General features: G+C 50.5%; 6 protein-coding genes across 6 annotated transcripts; 2 read left to right on the plus strand and 4 right to left on the minus strand.

Annotated features, from left to right (window-relative positions):
• Positions 1–94: 94 nt before the first annotated feature.
• On the plus strand, positions 95–2,738 carry IAR55_001503 (uncharacterized protein; the record flags this gene model as incomplete). The annotated part of the gene is made up of 7 exons (XM_066944630.1): positions 95–253; positions 359–820; positions 885–1,036; positions 1,099–1,402; positions 1,457–2,128; positions 2,208–2,609; positions 2,673–2,738. The coding sequence occupies 7 exons, from the start codon at positions 95–97 to the stop codon at positions 2,736–2,738; spliced, it is 2,217 nt and encodes a 738-aa protein (XP_066804553.1).
• A 1,328-nt stretch (positions 2,739–4,066) lies between these two features.
• Positions 4,067–4,957, minus strand: IAR55_001504 (uncharacterized protein; the record flags this gene model as incomplete). The annotated part of the gene is made up of 5 exons (XM_066944631.1): positions 4,067–4,132; positions 4,247–4,381; positions 4,439–4,516; positions 4,721–4,789; positions 4,886–4,957. 5 exons carry the CDS (start codon positions 4,955–4,957, stop codon positions 4,067–4,069), a joined length of 420 nt encoding a protein of 139 aa, XP_066804554.1.
• Positions 4,958–5,964: 1,007 nt separating this feature from the next.
• IAR55_001505 (uncharacterized protein) lies at positions 5,965–7,250 on the plus strand (the record flags this gene model as incomplete). Its single annotated transcript, XM_066944632.1, has 3 exons — positions 5,965–6,564; positions 6,638–7,027; positions 7,113–7,250. The coding sequence occupies 3 exons, from the start codon at positions 5,965–5,967 to the stop codon at positions 7,248–7,250; spliced, it is 1,128 nt and encodes a 375-aa protein (XP_066804555.1).
• Positions 7,251–7,510: 260 nt separating this feature from the next.
• On the minus strand, positions 7,511–9,534 carry IAR55_001506 (uncharacterized protein; the record flags this gene model as incomplete). Its single annotated transcript, XM_066944633.1, has 11 exons — positions 7,511–7,740; positions 7,805–7,871; positions 7,936–8,018; positions 8,115–8,172; positions 8,250–8,359; positions 8,455–8,573; positions 8,697–8,811; positions 8,883–8,978; positions 9,102–9,130; positions 9,291–9,374; positions 9,485–9,534. 11 exons carry the CDS (start codon positions 9,532–9,534, stop codon positions 7,511–7,513), a joined length of 1,041 nt encoding a protein of 346 aa, XP_066804556.1.
• Positions 9,535–10,017: 483 nt separating this feature from the next.
• On the minus strand, positions 10,018–13,680 carry IAR55_001507 (uncharacterized protein; the record flags this gene model as incomplete). The annotated part of the gene is made up of 10 exons (XM_066944634.1): positions 10,018–10,647; positions 10,698–10,879; positions 10,934–11,247; positions 11,298–11,430; positions 11,488–11,599; positions 11,953–12,006; positions 12,373–12,507; positions 12,586–12,710; positions 12,779–12,970; positions 13,662–13,680. 10 exons carry the CDS (start codon positions 13,678–13,680, stop codon positions 10,018–10,020), a joined length of 1,896 nt encoding a protein of 631 aa, XP_066804557.1.
• A 2,048-nt stretch (positions 13,681–15,728) lies between these two features.
• On the minus strand, positions 15,729–17,422 carry IAR55_001508 (uncharacterized protein; the record flags this gene model as incomplete). The annotated part of the gene is made up of 6 exons (XM_066944635.1): positions 15,729–15,999; positions 16,104–16,252; positions 16,317–16,584; positions 16,637–16,671; positions 16,758–17,255; positions 17,333–17,422. The coding sequence occupies 6 exons, from the start codon at positions 17,420–17,422 to the stop codon at positions 15,729–15,731; spliced, it is 1,311 nt and encodes a 436-aa protein (XP_066804558.1).
• Positions 17,423–19,801: the final 2,379 nt, after the last annotated feature.

Below are 19,801 nucleotides of genomic sequence, written 5' to 3' on the forward strand. Positions count from 1 at the left end.
ACCACCGCAATCGTCCTTCTACGAGATCAGTGCTTCGATATATCTCGCCAGGGCAGCTCACGGGAAACAGCGGAAACACCTGTTCCAGATCAAGATGATAACAACAAGCCCAGAGCTCTCGCCCGCTCTTGGTCAAGCTCGGCGACGCTCGGTGGCTTCGCCTTCGCCGGCCAACCTGCTTAGTCTACCACAGGAGATATTGGAACAGTTGTTTCTGTTGTTGGATCTCACTGATCGACTTCACTTATCACGGGTGAGTCTGTCCGATGCCACGTCTCTCCAGTTTGACGAATGGACTGCTCCGCATCAGAATCACCACTGATCCACTCCTTGCTCCTATGACCGGACGCCTTCTCAGACGTCCACCATATTACGAGAAATCCACTCGAGCTCTGCACCGCTGCAATATCTCTTCGCTCTCGAGACTTCCGCCTATCTCGACGTACCTCTGCTACTGCCTCCCCGCCAACCGACACCTCCTCCAACCATCTCCTCGCTGCACTCTCCACCGTCTTCACCAACGAAACCTTCGACTTCACCACTCGCTTTTCGTTCTCCGCACACAGGCAACATTCGAAATTCAATTCCCTCGGTGACACTGGCCCCTTGGCCGAAAGAACCACCCGAAAAGTCGCCGTTTGCATTGCCCACATCTGCAGCGGAGAAGAACGATGCCCTTCGAGCGAGAGAGAAACGATGGGAGACAATGGACTATGCGGAGAAGAGGACTTTTAAGGTACAAGGGAGAGAAGGGGTCTACGAATTGCAAGAAGGCATTTTCTTGATGTGCGATGATTTCAGTGATCAAGATGATGAGAAAGTGAGCTTCAGAGATTGTACCGCGTGAAAGATCTACCCGTAGCTGACACAGCGTAATTGATCAGCCTTCTACAATCCGGTTGATACCGTTACCGTCTGTGGACGATCCAGATCTGGAAGACCCTCCGATTCCCATAAAGGCGACTAAGGTTCCTTTCCCTATCGCTGATCTCACCATGGATCCAACACAGGACCTCATTGTTGTCAGCGAGTTTCGGTATGTCAGCGTCTCCGATTTATCTCGTTTCGGTCATCATGTTGACCAAATGCCATACACAGGCCCGAACCGAGCGATGACGCTCGTGCTCCACCGACGCATCGGTATCACCTCCTCTCCATGTCGAACTTCACCCCTCATCCACTTGCAGCTCTCCCTTCTCTCGACTTTCCGCCTTTCACGCAAGCCATCATGCAAACTACTCAGCTACTACAGGTCATGGGGGATACACTGCTCGTGCTGGTAGCCAAATTCGCACCACCTTGGGTGTTGGCTGGATTAGGACTCGGCGTGGGTGCTTTGGGAAATCTGGGACACGAAGAGGAGATTGTAGCTTGGAACTGGAAAAGCGGAAGGGTATTGGCAGTGAGTACAGGCTGGCTATCTTTCAATTCTTCATACTAACTACCACCTTCGTAGCGTCTCTCCCTTCCGGAGAACGGCTGGTTCTCGTCCGTCGCTCTCCTGACTCCGACAACGTTCATGTTGACCTCGACCTCCAATATATCACCTGTCTTACCGACCGAGCCAAGATCACTCGCAAATATCTTCGCACCAGTCATTCAAATATATTCCTTCGCTCCTGATCCAACCCACACGATCATCCCTGTACAACCACTCGACGCTGATCACATGGACGATACCACACCACGACCTGTGATGCTCGTACAACTGGAATTGCCCAAGTTCGCCCCAGGCGTCATGCTAGGTAAATTTAGCGTCAGACCGGATCCCGCGTTCCCACCCCGGAAGTCAGCTTCGGATACCAACCCAACCCTTACCGGGCGAAAAGTGTTTACTCAAGATCCTGCCAAAGGAGTCTTGGTGTTCGAGTTGAAAGTCGGAGAACCGAGAGATGATGCCAGTCCCATTTTGCACGATCTGGCAAGCAAATCCTACGAGCTGTTCGTTTTGAGGGAAACTTTGGTAGATCTGGCTGAGCAAGGCGAAGAAAGGCTTACAAAGGCATGGAAGAATGGCGGAGACGAAGATGGATTGGGCATCAGAGGCGTGGAGCGTATTTTCAGCTGGGCAGATTGGGGAGAGAAAGGGGCAAGATTGATGGAGGCTTTGATGCGGCGGCGAAGCTGGGTGCGTGGCGACGGACCACAGTGTGGGCTCTAAGGGGATGATTGGCCGATTGCTGATGCCGATTGTTCACCTTTTATAGGTCTGCTCGTGTTCCGGCTATCGATACATCTCCTTGACCCCTGCCATCCGATCGGAGAATCACGCTTTGTGGCCAAGCTCTGAAGATCCCGACGCATCTGATCCCGAGGAAGACACAAACGAATTCGTTGTCCCTCCTCAACGATCCGATTTGCTCTTGTTGGACTTCTCGCCGTTCAACGTTCGTCGAGATCAAAATAGCGAACCTGCTCCAATGGATTTTTCGGAATATGCGAGCAAGGATTGGTCAGTCAATGTCATTGATAGAGACACTATCTTGGATAAGAGAAGGATCTGGAGGGAGGATGTGAAGAGTGGTCTACCGTTTAGAAAGGTCCGAAAGGATTACGGCGGCTGGTCCAATGGGATCATGATCGATGACCAGAGGGTGATCGTGATTTGCGTGAGTGGAGCATGATCCTTCGCGCACAACATGGATTCGTTGACTGATTTCATGGACGTGTAGACAAAAGCAAGACGGAATGGTGATTGGTCGACTGTCAACCAAGTGATGACCGTGCTGTGTATGTAAGATACGCAACGGAATCAGGCAACGCAGGGATGTCTGTTGGCTCGATCACTGTAGACCTTAGATTGTAGAGCACCGTGTATCCGTCATTGTGAAGGCTCTGAACCCAGCATGTGCCACTGGCAACTGTGTCGCTCGGCCTCCTCTTTGGTCATGTGTCTCCGTGTCGAAACGATCTCTTCCTTTGCTCGATTTCGAAAGATGTAGTGGATCCGCGCTAAGGCGGATGGATGGAGACGAGCAGTTGTCAGTGCATGTTCCCGGGACACAAGTCGCGAATAAAGCTGTGTAAAGGGTGAACCAGCTGAGACGCAAGCGATAAACAGGATGTAAAGGGATGTGATTGCGGTGAAAGAATGTTCGGAGCTGTTCTTCTTTTCCTTTCGTTTCGTTGCTGGTTGCGTGATTCCACATTGTTAAAGTCCGCAGACACAATGGAGTAGGATCACAAGTTCGCACAAGACAACAGTTGTATAAATACCAGAGTGACGTATACACAACTTGGATCTCTATCGTTGTCATTCATTCTGTGTACAGAAACGCATCAAGCAATACTGTACCTCTTGTCTCCCCGACTGACGAGATCCGATCACTTTTTCCTAAACAACGCTTGACGACTCGACGAGCAAGCAATCCTCGAGACGAAGCTCTGCTCCTCCTGCGTGACCACAGTGGCCCTCGTCACGATCGGCGCTCTGCCCGCCATTCTTCGCATGGCTCTCAGCAGTCTACAAGTTCACGTCGTTCTACCTCCGCATCCGTCTACGGCATCTTGGGCCCCGTCGTTGGAACACGGGGTCAAGTCTGGGTTCAGCAGAACAACAAGGTCACGCTCGTCGTTCAAGGATAGACGCAGCTGAGGGAGAAGCCGCTTATTACGATTCAGATCCGAAGGCTTTCAGGAATGAGAGTGCTGACGAAGGCCTTGCTTCGGCCTCAGATAGCGAATTCGAGGAGGTTCAACTGATGGAGAGCGTATCGTCGAGGCGCGAGGGGCAAGAGAAAGATGCGATGGGGATTGATCGTGGGGGAGTGACTTTCGAACCGGGACGTCAGTCCACGCTCGACTCGCAGAATATAGGGAGGGACAAGAGATCGTCCCAGATGCTTCAGAGCGACTCGCTTTTATTGCCTTCAGTGCCTTCAGCCGAGACTCAGAAGAAGGACGAAGGCGAAAAACACTTGGTCACGAAACCAGAGATCGAAGGACGAATCGAGGTCTGGGAGAGTCGTAGGCAGAGCCACACGTACTTTACATGTACAACAATGCATTTCGACGACATATCACGGTTTCTCCGACTTGGTTTCGCAATAAAGACATTACTTCCCTCTCACTTCTCGTTGAGCTTGGCAACCATATCATCTACACTGTCGATATTGTTCTTGAGCACTTCCCACTGAGAAATAAAGTACGGTGAGACCACGTCAGTTTGGGACAAATTGCTTATCCGAAGCACCAGCGGAAATCGATTTCATGGGAGAGTCGTCGATCGCTGAGAACGCAAGCTCACCTGCTCGGTGGTCAGACTGATTCCCTTGGCTCCAGGCTTCATGTCGCCGGTCGACTTGTCCTTGTATGTCTCGCGAACGTCGATGAGGATCATGGACTTGAACTTTCGGACGGTCAAACGACGATACTCGGATAGCTAAGTATGAGAGTATGAGCGTGCTTTCGTCGACAGAGGTCGAAGCACTTTGATCACCGTGAAGTACTGGTCCCCATCTCCGTTCTCTTCTATCTCGACTTCTGTTCCCCCCCTTGTCTGGGATGGACGTGATCTCTATACAATCCCACTGATGATCAGCTCAAGATGCTGCCGGAGGTCAAGAGGGAACGGCCGCGGCCCCCTCTGGACCGAGAATCGTACTTGCTATGGTGAACGAAGAATCCCGTGGAAAGGTAGTAGATTGCGTTTAGGCAGCGACAGATATGGGAGAGAATGACAACGAAGGATTGCGTCCACATCGCAGTCCAAACAGCTCACCTTTAAGTTTTGAGCGGTAATCGGTTCGACACCGTCTGAAGCGGTCTTCCTCTTGGATTGAGGGTGAATCTGAAAAGATGATCGGAGTCATCATTCTATCGTTGAGCATATCTTCCCTCGTGGTAGACTATTTCCCACACTTGACGTCGTATGCTGATCACTCACCACCTCCTCGCTGCCGGACCTCGCATCTTCCTCCGATTCGCTCGACGATCTCTTCACTGCTCTTGGGGTCATGTTGCTTTGCTCTTGTCATACGTGATATTATTGAATCGAGGAAAGGTAAGCTCAACATCGATAGATGTCCCAGTTGAGTCAGTTGTGGAGCCCCGTCTACTTCTGTTTACTGCAGACACGGATCCTCCGCACAGTGAGATTTGGGTGAACATTTGATCAGTGTTCAAATCGACCAGATGACAACAGCTTGATCAAACTTCCATCACACAGGTCACACTGTAGGATCAGAACATCACGTTTGCAACTCCTGCGACTCCGATAGACAAACACCATCCCTCGACTACGGGGCAGCTGACGAAACTCGACGGATCTGTCAATGTAAATCTGGTCATCCTCATTCACATCCTCTTCTGCTTGTGCTTCTCATTCGTGGACCCTGACACGCACACACTGCCGATATCCTGAGATGACCCACCGACATGTGTCATCTCTGCTCCCGTACGACGAGAATGACGCCCGGAGTGCAGAAAATAGCACAAGCATCACACGGGCGCATCAACCACTGACACTTTTTGCTGACAGGTGGAGGTGTGTGTTTGTCTAGAAGGTGAAGAACGCCCATTCACCAATCGGATCCTCACCCCGCGGCCCAATTCGTCCGAGTCGACCGCGCGAATCGTATGGGTCACTCCTCTGGGAAACTCTGGGAAGGGCGCAAATGGATGATGGTGTAACTTGAAACGAGGCGCAAGGGGGCGACATGTGAACACATGTTCTCACCGCCTCATGTGTCAATCACAGATACGATCTTTGGTAAGCTCGGCTGACTCTGTTGTCGATTACAAGATGGACCCGGGGACCTTGACCAAGCTCAACGGCGGATTCTGATCAGAGACAATACTTGCTCGATCTCGTCATCTTGCAATTTCTCCAACGGTTTTGGCCTCGCTTCAACAGCATCACCGGGGGTGCGGCAAGATCATCATCAACGCTTCATGATCATCATCAACGCTTCAAGATTATCATCAATACATCAAAATCATCATCAACGCTTGGGTACTTTCACCATGTTTCACCAGAACACCTTCCAACCCATCAGCCACTCTAATGCCAGACCCAAAACCTGGTCAGATTTTCCTCCAACGGTGGAGATGTTTTCACCGATCTATCACTCACATGCCTATCGATACATCCCACAGTTCAATCTCTACCGTCATGATGATATGGTGGAGCGATCAGTGTCGCGCCCTTTCCCTACGCGGTCCTCAGACCCCCTAGTCCGACTCTCCCACCCACCTGCCCACCGTCTTCATTGCCCATCATTGCGCGAACCAATCACGACAGAACTCCAATTACCGACCTCATCCCGCTACGTCGACCATCGTCATGGCCGACAGGTCGGTCATCTGGGTTCGCTGGCGGACATTGCCTTGGCTCAAGCTAGTAGACTGCCGTCGGTTTCTCGTCCACCTTCGAAGAGGTGTCGAACGAGTCTTCCATCGTTGTCGACGGTCCTCGGTCATGACCCAAAGCTTTCAAGGTCGATCTCATATCAAGGGAGTCAGTCTTGTATGGCAGAGACAGGTCGAGTCAGAAGTAAAGGATGTGAACATTCCGGTGGCGCCAGAGGAGATTACGATGCCCGACGGGGTCTCACTCCTCTGAATGTGAGTGACATTTTTTGGAGATATATAGTCAGAAAACTCTTGAGGCTCTTGCTGACGCATGTATATTCCTCAGACAAGCGGACCGTTGAGCAGTGGACCATCCTCATCGCAATCGATTCTCCGTCCGATTGGACCCCGACCGACCAAAGCTGCTCCCAAGCGAGTCCGAAGTGAAGTCGTCGATTGCCTCTCGGACACGGAGGACTTGTCTATCAAGCTTCAACCTTCCGCCACAGATCCATCATCACCCTCTGAAACTATCTATAAGCGTACCAAGAGGAAGAGATGCCTCGAACAACCAACGGAAGCTGTCGACGTCGGAAACTCTCCCAAGCAGAATATATCGGCGGGAGGTGACAAGGGCAGCGTGAAGAAGGGACGACGGAACGTGGAGAGAAGGAGGCTGCAAAATGCAGTCGCTCAGCGGAAGTTCAGGGTCAAGAAGAAGGACTTTGCAGCGAAGGTGAGTGAAGCATCACGGCAGCTGGCGATTGCAGGGGCTGCGTCTGCTGTCATGCCTCCTTGTACTCACGTGTTCCTGCGTGAAGATGGAGTCCGATCTCGAATCCGCGACTTCGACCAACGAGGTGCTGAGAAGGCAGATTGAGGAGAGGGATGAGCTGATCGCCAAACTGCAAGCGAAGATGAAGACTATGGGCGAAGAGAGGGAGGAGGTCAAAACGTAAGTTTCCCATGATCATTAGTGCCGGTTGCCGGATCGATACTGCGATACTGTGACATGTCACTCTACGAACCGGCCAAGTGGGTGTACATATATTGATGCCATGCCAATCTTACATTTCCCCTGCGGCGAGTTGGAGTCGTGACACACTTCACCTTGACCTTGTCCTTGTGATTGACATCGCGATACGGCAACAAACTACGATGGTGGCTGGACTGACGATATGTCGTACAGTTGCATTCCACATACAAGGAAATGGTCTCACTACAACTTCGCCTTGACGTCGTCCTTTTGACCCTCTTTCTCCCCTGCCCCATCCCTAATCCTGACAACAGCTTTACCCCATACTTTCCTCTGCTCAATATCACCCAGTCCTTCACTGACGGTCTCTAGACCCTTGTACATCTTCTTATACAAGACAGGTTTCACTGTTCCCGACGAAAGTAGATCGAGGACGGCCGCTGTCACTCGAAAGACCGATGAAGGATCTTTGGCTACACAGTGGAGCATGATCAGTGCTCATGAATATGCTTTTGATCTTTCATCCTATACACCCACATTGTGTTCCTCCCCAGAAGATGCCTGTCACAGCTACTTGTTTCAACAACAGAAGATTGGCCGGTATCTATATCGTGGACAAGTTCAGTCTTCATGTGCGGGAAATCGCTCACTTGTCAAAAGTGACCTACGTTCTCGATTGAGCCTGCGGCAAACCCGACAACCACCAATCTTGCGTTCCAAGCCACACATTTCAAGCTGGGTATTATCATCCCTGTGGAATCAAGACCACGCCGGAGACGTTGTCAGCTTCAACCTGTCTCACCTCCTGCAGTCTTTCGCACTCCGACAGATACACCGCGAAACTCACCGACCGGGTCGAAGACGACATCCGCGCCTTTGCCGCCGGTGATCCGTTTGACTTCGTCCTGCCGATAACGATCGAGGAACAGTTAACATCACGCTAAGCAGTGTATGGATTCAGGGAAGATAGATCATCACTCACCTGCCAATTCATCTTCGTGTAATCCACCACCTCGTCCGCACCTCCAAGTTCGATACAAGCTTTTCTCTTCTCGTTCGATGAAGCTGTTGCTATGACTTTACATCCTCGCACTGAGACACCGGGACTTATATCAGAGTTTGTAGTCACTCGAGGTTCAGTAACGGGAGGATCCAAGGATAGTGAGGACAATGCGAGTCTAACTTACCCTTGGCAACTTGACATGCAGCGAGACCTACACCTCCAGCTCCCGCGTGGACGAGCACCCATTCACCCTCTTGAGCATTTGCACGATCGACAATAGCGGCATAGCTCGTTGTGATCGTCCTTCACGAAGGAGACAATCATCGATCAGCACCTTGTTCGGCGACCGTTCAAAGTCCATCCCCGATTTCGGGTGGTCGTGAAGAAACACGAGAACCATGTGCACTCGGTCGTCATACCGCTCACAGAAAGACGGTCGCAGCTTCTTCCAGACTCAAGTTCTCCGGCACGGGCACCAGCGCTCTCCAGTCTGCAACGACCTGTTCCGCATAGGCTCCTTGAGCATAACCGAATACTCGATCTGCAACAAGCAATCAGCGACAAGACCGATCATTCCAAGGGCAGCTTGCAGATTGGCGTCCTTGTACACACCTCCATGGTCGTATGGACATCCTTCGGGTATTTCTGATTCGGACGAGATGATACCCGCTAGTTCTGAGCCGAGGACGAAGGGCAATGGTGGTTGGGCTGTTGTGGATTTCATATCAAGGTGTGATCAGTCTCGCTAGTAGAATGTGTGTTCGCAGGAGCCCATCAAACGGTCTTGATCGTGGATCTCCTGCGAGGGATAAAAGAGAGATGCTGACGCACTCTGATATTTCCCTTGTGACTGGAGTATGCTAAGCTCACAGCTCTTCGTCAGCTCGTGTTCGAACCTTTACCACGTATGAACCCGGGTCCAGACTACTAACACCCCCCTGCTCCCTCCTTTCCTCCTTATATGACGATGATGAGTGTCATTTCGATAGACCTCCTCCGTGTGATGGAATTTTGACTCACTCGAAGAAATTGAGACCAGCCGCATAAACGTCTACCAGCACCTGACCTTTCTCAGGATCGGCTTTGGGACTGGGTATCTCTGAGCTGTCGATGTAGACGTAAGTCATAGCCTCCGGCTCATACAAACATCACGACGAGTAAGGAGTTGAAGGTATTTGGACACGGAAGGGAAGATTCAGCTCATACTCACTCACACTTTGATCTTACTTGGATGAGCATGTTCAGTGACTTGAAACGCTTTCATCGTGTTCCTGTCCGGTCCTATCAATGAATATGCCCAACCTTTCCCTTTTGTGGATATCAACAGTCGAAATCAAAAGTCTATGATGCAGACGGTCTGAACAAGGCCAGGAAGGAGTGGAGTTTTGGAACCGCAACCTCTCCGGTTAGAACGATAGCCGTATCAACCGGACACTCTTGCAACTGGACCACTTGCAGGGATTTCACAATGACACGCAGATGTCATGCAATATACATGATGCGTCTCTTTCAAGACAGACAGAAGGATAACAAAGATGGTAGCATCTTCTCGTCATCATGGTGATCACATGTGCTAATGTAGCGGTGGGAGGGAAAACAGGGGAAGAAAGGTCTAGGGAAACTAGGAAAGGGAAAAGAAGATAGGTCGTAATTGTAATGGGTTCTGGATTTACTAGTTTATAGATACTGCTCCTAATCGTACAAGGCTCTAACATGCGCTGCTATCTCCCCAGTTCACTGGCTGTCTCTAGTATCTCATCGGTGATCCGGCATTGGTGGGATCCTGAGCCAATGGACTGGGCGCTGTCTTCTTTCCTCTCCTCCCCAACAAGGTAGCGTTGTTGAGATCGAGGTCGAAACCTGCACTACCCGTCTTCGCAGCTTGCCCTCCTCGCCCTCTATCCCTCTGTCCTGCTCTCCCATCATACAATACCGCCTCGGCTTCACGCCTGTTGGCACCTCCTCGACCAGCGTAGTGTTGAACAGGCTGCTCTTTGATGCCTGCAGCAGCATTGGCCGCCGCTCGTCCTCGATGTTCTTGAATTTGTCGAGCCACAAGTTCACCATGCTTCCGTCTCGCTTCTTCGAGTTGGGCATTCTCATCCTCTTCTTCGTCCTCTTCGTTGAGACCTTGCAGGAAACCTCGAGTACCAGCACCGCCCGGCCCGTTGTAAGCACGTCTTCGAGCACCTTCTTCTTCCATTCGATGCACCGCATAGGTAACATCGAAAGCTTCTTTGAGGGCCCCGATTCCAGGTGATCTGCCCTCACGGTTTCCAGCCCGCATTGACGCCAGTAATGGTGAGTCCAGAGGAGCGTTGCCAGCAGTTGCAGGCATTCGAGGAGTAGGAGCAGGAGGAGCGGCAGAGGGTGCCTCCTAAAGGATAGTCAGCGGAATGTATCCATCATCTTGTTCCCGGTGCTCACCTTGATCCAGGGATGGGCAAGAAATTCGTCAATGGTGTATCGTTGAGAAGGATCAACACACAAAAGGTGAGTAATGAGGTCCTTTGCCGACGTTGAGATGTCGTCCCACCAGGGGCTCAGGAAGGTGTAATAACCGCGGGCAACCTTCTCGGTCAAAACGTTGATGCTCTCATCGTAGAAGGCTGTTTCCGTCTATCAGCTATGTCTCCTGTACGCTGTTGATGCGAGTCACTCACGAGGGAAACCACACAAAAGTGTGTAAAGTACACAACCCAAAGCCCACATGTCGACACTCTTGCTATAACGCTCGTCCTTTACGATTTCGGGAGCAGTGTAACCGACGGTACCACAGGGTGTCATCGTCTGTTCGTCCCAGACGATCTTCGACAAGCCGAAATCGGCGATCTTCACTCGACCGATACCACCCCCACCAATTCCAGGTCGGAATTCGCCCTCATCTTCCTTCTCCTCATCATACGGTCGTTGTATGGGTTGACGAGCCGGTATGATGGGAATGCGCTCAAACAGCAAGTTTTCGGGTTTGATATCACTGTACCATTGTCAGGATCGTTGTTTAAATAAAAATCATATACCACTCACCGATGAACGACACCTCGCTCTTCATGAAGATATCGAATACCTTCAGCCACTTGGAGGATTACGTGCCGGGACAAGGCCTCAGAGAAGTAGGTAAGTTTGACGATCTGATGGAACAGTTCACCACCTTCCATGACTACGACAGGACGCGCGAGTCAGCACCGCTGCATGAATTCAAGCATAGATGACTCACGCTCAAGGACGAGGAAGTAGTGCTCATCGCTCTCGAAGAATCCCAATAGTTTGACTATACCGGGGTGATCAATACCTCGCATAATTTGCACTTCTTTGAGTATGTTGGCGCGCTACAATGTGACAGAATTTGAATCAGCTTGTGTCTCAAATACTACTGCCGTCTGGAACTACAACAAAAGAAGAATTTTTGTAAACAACTGGAGTGGGAATGCGAGAGTGTGGAAGGGAACGACCTGGAACGATAGTGGCGAGCTAGAGCGGGCAGGGCGATAATCCCTCTTAAGCTACTGGCTACGACTATCTGCGATATGTACAATACTCCCGACGCTCGAGGGCCAGCGACCGCAAGTTGCGAAGATAGAAAATGTAGATGAAACGTAACGAAGAAAAGACAAGAAATGGCGGTCACCGGGCATGACACAAAATTGGAGGAGATTTGACAACAGATATAAGGAAAACGAACCTCTGTGACCCTTGGTCTTTTCTTGAAGTTGGCGTTGAGATGCTTGTTGCCGTTCTACATCACAACGAGAATCGCCCGTCAAGTCAGTCGTGGTTCTATTCATGCTTCGCAATGTGCGCCCTCGAGATAAACCATCAAGGCATCCAATCGAAGCGTCGGTGGTTCGGCATCGCTCTTGTGCGGAGGTTGCAAGATTTGGACGTTACCAGACCGAACCACTTGCAAAAAGAGATACAAAAGGAAGATTGTAAAAGCTCCTCACCACCTTGATCCCGGCCTGGCCAGGGCACGGGAGGTGGCAAAGAGCAGGATAGAAACTACAAGATAGAAACGGGTGGAATAGCAACCTCCATTGGGAGAATGTGGATCGCATATATGGCGTCGATCGGGCTCTAGAAATGGAAAGGAGATCACTCTCACCTGTGAGTGGTTGAGTTCATATTTGCGAACCACTTTGACTGCCACTTTGCGGCCAGTTTTACGCTCGACAGCCTTGTAAACATTGGAGAAGGCTCCATCACCCATCTTCTCTATCAAGGTGTAGGCTTCCAGACCCTGAAGAAGACAAGGTCATCCAAATGACATCAGTAGGAGGCAAAGGGGACTGATGCTCAATTCCGGATAAGCGCTCACCTCATACACGGGCATCTTCTCGCTTTGCGCCCTCTCATCAGCGACAATCCTCTCGGCCTCTTCCCGGTAGTTAGGAGAGACCATTGGTGCTTTTCCGCTTGCAGAGTTCGACGCTTGTGGTTGAGCTGCTTAAACCGCCATCAAATTTCAAATTCAATCCAGCTCCGAGCTACCAGATCAGATTGACACTTACCGTTGCTCGCTGCGAGACCTTGTGAAGGCATGTCGTTGTTGTAGTAAGCTTGTTGAGCTTGTTGCGACTGGGCTTGAGCTTGAGATTGCGATTGAGATTTCGATGATCTGTGCCCAGAATTTTGACTTTGTTTGGTTTCTTGAGTAGGAGCAGGAGACGCCTGCTGAGCGTGCTTGCCGTGTCGGAGGATTTCTATTGAGTCGTGATGTTCGAAGAAACGGAAGTTCATTTCGAGAGGTCGGGATAGACGTGTAGTAGCATGAGGGGATCGATGACAAAATCGTCGAAGGCATTGTGGTGACGAAGAATGTGTAGGGGTCGTCAAAGGTTGCGGTACAGATCGGAACGGAGCGGGATGAGACGTTGGAGTCAGCCTCTCTCCAAGTGCATCACATCGCGACGACGGTGTAGGAACAGGAGAGAGAGATTTGGGAGGCGTTGGTAAGAATGATAAAGGTGAAGGAGAGGGATTGACGCATGTGGGGGAACAATAAGGCATGTCGAAAGCATTCATAAAAGGGGAGGGCTGGAGTAGGGGGAGAACGAAAAAAGACGAATGATGAATGTCGTTGAGATGTCATGTTATGCACAGACGAGGAAGAGGTGGCAGTAACGAAGAGAAGCACGGGCCACCCAATTTCGTCATACGCCACCTCCTCCACAATCTGACACAACAACAAGAATACATAAATACACACGCTTGTCCAACACAGATGGCAGAGTGAAAAGTCGAGCAACTTTCAGAATGCGTATGAGATAATCCTCTGGTATGACTGACCCAATCATACCAGTGCGGAAGAAAGGGGCAGGAAGAGAGTAGAGTAGGACATATCACCGAAAACAAAATTGCTCGTCCACTTCTGAAACGAGCAACGCAACTCACGTTTGAAGCTCGACAACATCCCGTCTTGCAAGTTGGCGTTTTCCAATTTTTCGATAGCTATTCGATAATCTTCGTTCTGCTGTGCAATAGGATGAGTCGGTGTTTTGACAGCTGCCAAGAGTGAATCGAGATGTTGTTCTTGATCTCGATCACGAACAGCTGACGACGATGATGACGATGGGTTGTAGGAGATCTGCGGTGGACTGTTCTCCGAGAGTGGAACCAACAGCGATGGCGAGATTGGCGATGGAGTGTTGTCAGATGGGGGGGTGAATGACGACAGATGAGGGAAGGTGAAAGGTGGGATCGTGACAGGTGTTTCTCTGTTCAAAAACCGAAGGGGTGGTGATGGCGTCGAGTCACGGAAGATCTATGTCGACTTGCGGTGATTGAGATGTCGAAAGGTGGGCGAGATGTGATCGGCTGGAGGTATCGATGTATGACAAGCGTGTCGACGTGATTGAGGACACGACGAATGTGGAGATCGGCAACGTCTTGTCGTGTAGAATGTCGGATGCACGGTACGAATACTTGATTGATGAGGGAGAGAGATATGAATGGATAAGTCAGCAGAAAGGTCACAACTATGAATCGTTCGTTACATTGCGTTCGCTCCATCCCAAAGGTAATGGGACCGTTATGTCATTGACGTCACTCGGGCACTCACCTCCTTTTTTTTGATCCAACAAACTGTCTAAACTTTCTTCCGTACTAGAACCGCTCCTTGTTCGTTACTTGTCTGATCGCTTAGAGAGAGAGTAATCAGGCTGCACTGATGGGATCATGTGTTCTACGGTCGATGTAGCTGTTGATACTGATGTCGATCGAATGGCAGACAGAGAGACGTATGCAGAAAGAGAGTGAGATGGGATGTGTATGAGGACCGAGAGACAATGGATGAAATATGATGACCGATCGAGTGTGAAAGAGGTAAAAGGGTAAGTTGAGGTGGGGTAAAAAGTCCCCTCTGCGTGAGAGAACGATGACGCTAGCAGTGGAGGGGCTTGGAATCAATTCAAATCCGGAGATTTTCTTTTGGCATTTGCTGACGAGTTTTCCTGCGGTTGTCAGGGGGGAATTTGGGAGTCGGGCGGGGATACCAGGTAAGGAGCTACAAACCTGATCTGCGTACCGTGCAGACTAATACATCCACACCGCAAAGATAGGAGCTGTCTCTCTCTCTTTCTCTCTCTCGCTGGTGCGCCCTCGCGCGTGGTGCTGTCCTTTCGATTTTCCAATCAGACAAGAGGTTCCGTTCTTTTCTACCAGACAGAAAGAGCGTGATCGAGTGGATGACGGTGGCGTTTTTTGGGTTTCACCGTCTCGACTTACGTCTGCGGCGTATTTTTGGTCGCGTCTGGCCGACTCGATATCGGTTGCATGTATGCCTATGCGGACCATATTTTGCATGCTAGAACGCAGTGCATGCACTTCCATTGCCATCATGCTCAACACCATGTTTCGACACAGCTCTGCTATCATGGCGACATAGCTGTGGTCCTTTGTGGGTGAAGAGCGGCGAGAAGGAGCGAGTGTTGCCAATTGTTGTGTGGGGTGCGCGAATGGTGATGACGATCTTGACGTCATTGGCATGTCATGTCTCCCGGAGGGAGGCAGCCCAAGCTCCTTAATTTTCCTTTCTACCCGCAACATCAACAACAACAAAAGTAGGACATGTCCTGCAGGCACACCTGAAAAGATGTCACCATGCATTCACACATATCAGAAAGTGACATCCAGGCCAGGGGGGGATCTCATTACCGTAATGAAACGCTGCGAAAACCTGGCTGTGACGTCGTGGTTACCATTATCACACTAATAATAATGACACAAGAGCTAGAGCTCCAGCTAATTGCGGGTGCGGGAGCGTCATACCTCTTTCTGATTCCTCATCACTACCGACGTGCCTCGAAGCGAGTAATCGACTGTCTGATATTGGTCGAAGAGGAATGGTGTGACCGAATGTGACACACAAATACGAGATCAATAATACATGCGCGTTGGTTTCTCGCTATACGCATAATACTTACCTTGCGTGTATTGAGAACGAGTCCCGATGCGCAATCTTCATTTCACGCCCTCGCCCCATCTGAGCCTCCTCCGTCTTCCCACTGCAGACGCGCCTATAACCTCCTCCTTTTCGGCTTCTTCGACACCTGCTTCGACAGACGTGCCACTCCCTATACCATCCACCTTGCCAGCCACTCGCCGTCGTTTCTCCTCGTCTGGTTCTTGGAATTGTCTGGCCATCTGGGTGAAGGAAGTATCGATAATGTTGATGGTAGATGGGTCAAGCTTGGAGAGATATGGACGAGCTTTGGATTCCCATGCGTGATATCTGCAAAAGCAAAACGATCGTCGTCAGCTCATTCGTGCTAACACCTTTCCCCGAAGCTAACTCTTGATTCCACCTGACTCGAGGGGGAGTCAGATCGTACTCACGCTAGCTGACCTGATTTCTCAAAGTCGTACTCCTTCGTCTCGTATACAGCGTGGATATGATCGTCTGTCCACAACGGCCAGAAGAATGCTCTTTCCGACAGGACCGTTACTGACGTAGGATACATCTTTGCCAGAGTCCAAGGCATCTCCTACACATAGCATCGTTTCATCAGCCCACCTATGATCCTGTCGCCCACATGCGAGCTGACTCACCACAGAATGTTCTGTCCATTTATCTTCTCTGAATCCCTCGTAGCTGGCCAACCATCTTTGCAGGAATTCGGCATCTTTCCTAGCAATGATCACTGCATTGCACAGTCCCTTCGGCTCCATCTCATCGTCCGATGCCAAGCCGTGAATGAAAGAAAGGCCACGAGCTTCCATGCCCAGTACTGTGTCATGGAGAAGGAGTGAATGGTCGGCGAAAGGTCGAAGGATGAATGTATCGATATCAAGATAAATGCCGCCGTATTCGAGTAATCTGTGGGCGGGAGTGAGTGACGGCGCAGCAGGCGGTTTGGTGAGTTACTTACACTTCCAACCGTATGATATCAGCTTTGTGAGCAAACTGACAAGGCCATTCTCTGAGTCAGCTCATTGTTCTGTCTTGTCACACACACAAACGAAGCTCTCAATGATTGTCAACAAACTTACATGTCTGACAGGTCGTCTATCGCTTCCTATCCACTGTACATCTCTCGCCTTGACCACTTCCAGCGATCCCTTCTTCATCCCCGTCTCGTCGTCATCCCATCCTTCCCATGCCTTGACTCTATCCCACCAATATCCTTTGGGCTCATGGATACAATGGAACAACACTCTATCGGGCCTCAAGACCGTCATCGCGCTTCTCATCGCCAGATACGCGAAATACGGAAAATCAGGCTGTGGTTCTGACGCCAAGCCATACACGTAGTGGACGATATTGGGTATAGGTTCTTTGGGTGGAGGCAGACCGGATGAGAAAATGAGGGAAAAAGTGGAGGGAGACGGTGGTGCGGGAAGTGAGGGAGGTAGGAGAGAGAAGGTCGATGAGGGTCGCCGTGTGTAGATGGAGAGGTAGAGCGGGAAATTGGAGCCGATGATGATACCTATTCCGAGGATGAGAGTGGAGGGGAGGTAATGTAGCAGTGTAGATCGGATGAAAGAGTGCTGCGACAGATATCAGCGGACATGTGTTCGGACAGGGGAAGCACGTATTCAGTGTTCATCACAGAAGGGTAACCTACCGTTGGACCTCTCCTTTCTCTGGTTGTCATAGGCACATACTCTCTCTCCCCCGCTCCCCATCCATTGCCAGTGAACCCGAGTATGCTCATGACCTGGACGCCTTGCACTCTCGCTATTTCACCCGCAGCTCTGGCTGTGTTCCTTCAATATATCTGGACCTGGTATCGGCGGTAGGTGCTGAGGTTGAAAGAGGGCGAAATACGTCGAGACGAGACGAGCTTTTGGCAACGTACGTGGTAGCTTTTCAGTGGTGTTATCTTATCTTTACGCTAGGAAGACAACCATCAACGGTTGTATCGATCCTGGTAGTGATGGCGACGCGTAGTACCTTTCGTTGCGGATGCGGAGGCTGTGTCAAAGCGTTGTGTGTCTTGGACTCTGTCTCAAACAGGGCAAACACATAGCTGTGCACCAGCATTGACTTTCGGATGAGCGTTTCCTTCAGTTTGTACCGCACTTGGCTCGTGTGTGGAGAAAGTCCAAAGCTGGAACGGGGCACACACCATCGCATCTTCGCATCCTTGGATCTTTGGTCACCTACCTATCGATGCAAGGGCATGCGCAGACATTTTATTTCGCTTAAACTCTGCTGCGGTGAGCCCCAGATCATGATAATTCTGACTCTTTCGGATGTATAAATAGATCTCGATTACTCGGAGAATTAGTTGCCGCAATGGGTGGGATCTCACCAAAAACGCCGCAAGTATTGGCAGCGTCGGTACCTACATACTGGAAGCTGAGGTATAAACTTGTGGCAGATGATCTCTCGTTGACAGGAAGAGTATCAGCTCGAACGATCGACATGTAACATGGCGGGAGACTGAAATGGCTTTGGATGTTTCCCCTGTCGCTGATATGTGCATTGATAAGAACAACGCTGTCCACTCGACACTGTGCATGACACATACTATACCGAAAGTCCCAACCACGAATCATCTTTTGTGCTTTCATTTGTCCGACTCCGCCACATTACGCTATCCATCCTTTCTATCTATGGTAGACGATAAAGGCGGAGAGTACTGCATGAGGCGATTCAATACTGCAATGCGCATCCACTCACTCACTTTGGTCACCAAACGTCATCTCCGGGAGCGGTCCTAGTATGGGGAGTGGATTGACGTACTGGTGCACTATTCTCACTCCGATCCCCAGATTGTCGAGTAGAGGGGTACCCGGGGTACCTTTCAGCAAGCTGGGTTTGAACGTATGCATTGGATTGCTGTTCGATAGCAGACGCAGTAGTATCCCGTGTTCCTGCCGGATGAACGCGTGCCAGCGAGGGGGGTTTCAAATACCGGCTGTCGGAACGGGAGGCAACGGTGGTGCTGGCTCGACTGTAGTATGTAGATCGGCTCGGAGGTCTCAAGGAAGAAGCGTGGCAGACCCTGCTAGCCTTATCAGAAGGTTGAGCGTTGCGGCTCAATTGCCTGTGTCTTCCGAGCGCCTCGTCGTAGCTGACTACACTAGGATGAGTGCTTTCGGTAGGAGGACCGAAGTATTCACGTCTGGAGCTCTTGGAGACAGGCTCCCGATCACGCCGACTGTCGGGTCGGGGTGTTGGTGAGACGTTTCGAGGAGACAACGTCTCTGCTCCAACTGTCGATATTTTGAGGATTGCTCCACATGTTGTGCAACTTTTCAAAATACGATCAGTACCAACTCGATCAGTTCTAGGACACAAGGGCTCACAGGTCAGATTGAGTACTCGGATAACTTAAATTACGAGAATGTATACAGTATTGTACAGCTTGGCGCAGGGGACTGGAAAGATCGTACTGTAACGATGCCTCTTCCAGCCCTCCGGGCCTCCTCCCAATCATATTTATACCTGTCGACATGAATTCTGCTTGTAAAACGAAATCTGTCGTCGTCCTTTCTCATATGTATCCTTATGACATAATTTTCCCTCACACCTGTGGGAGATTGGAGGATCCTTTACTAGGGCATGCCATCCATTTAGCCCCGTATGAATTCCTACTTCGCAATCTCCGCGGCTACATCTTTAGTGCACAATAGCGTTTGTGCTACAGTACCCTTCAAGCACTACGAAGGATATCCAAGTTGTTGCTTGCCTTCAATCTCCATTCATACTGCACATACCACTAATGCTAACACACTTGTATCTATTCACGGCCGCGAGAAACATTCCACTCCTTCCTCCATTGATGAGATGATGCAGTCCAGACCTTTCGCTCTGCGAATCCTTATCTCACGATGGTCGTTCGCTAATGGTCTAATTGACCCGGTTCCGCGGTACGTTCATCTCATGTCGACTGCTGCGTGCCGCCAACCTTTCTGTCGGAAATGGGGAAGGCGAGTTTTCCTGAACAAAGGTACAAAGCATAGCTTTTGCGTCTGGTTCAAGTATACTTGGCCAAGCCAACGGAAGATAACTCCCATGAGCCTCGGGCATCTTCGTATGATGAACTAGCCACCCGCCTCCAGCTTGCTCGTACATCCGTTGATTT

The sequence above is a fragment of the Kwoniella newhampshirensis genome, chromosome 3 (assembly GCF_039105145.1).
Source record: "Kwoniella newhampshirensis strain CBS 13917 chromosome 3, whole genome shotgun sequence".
Lineage (NCBI taxonomy): Eukaryota > Fungi > Basidiomycota > Tremellomycetes > Tremellales > Cryptococcaceae > Kwoniella > Kwoniella newhampshirensis.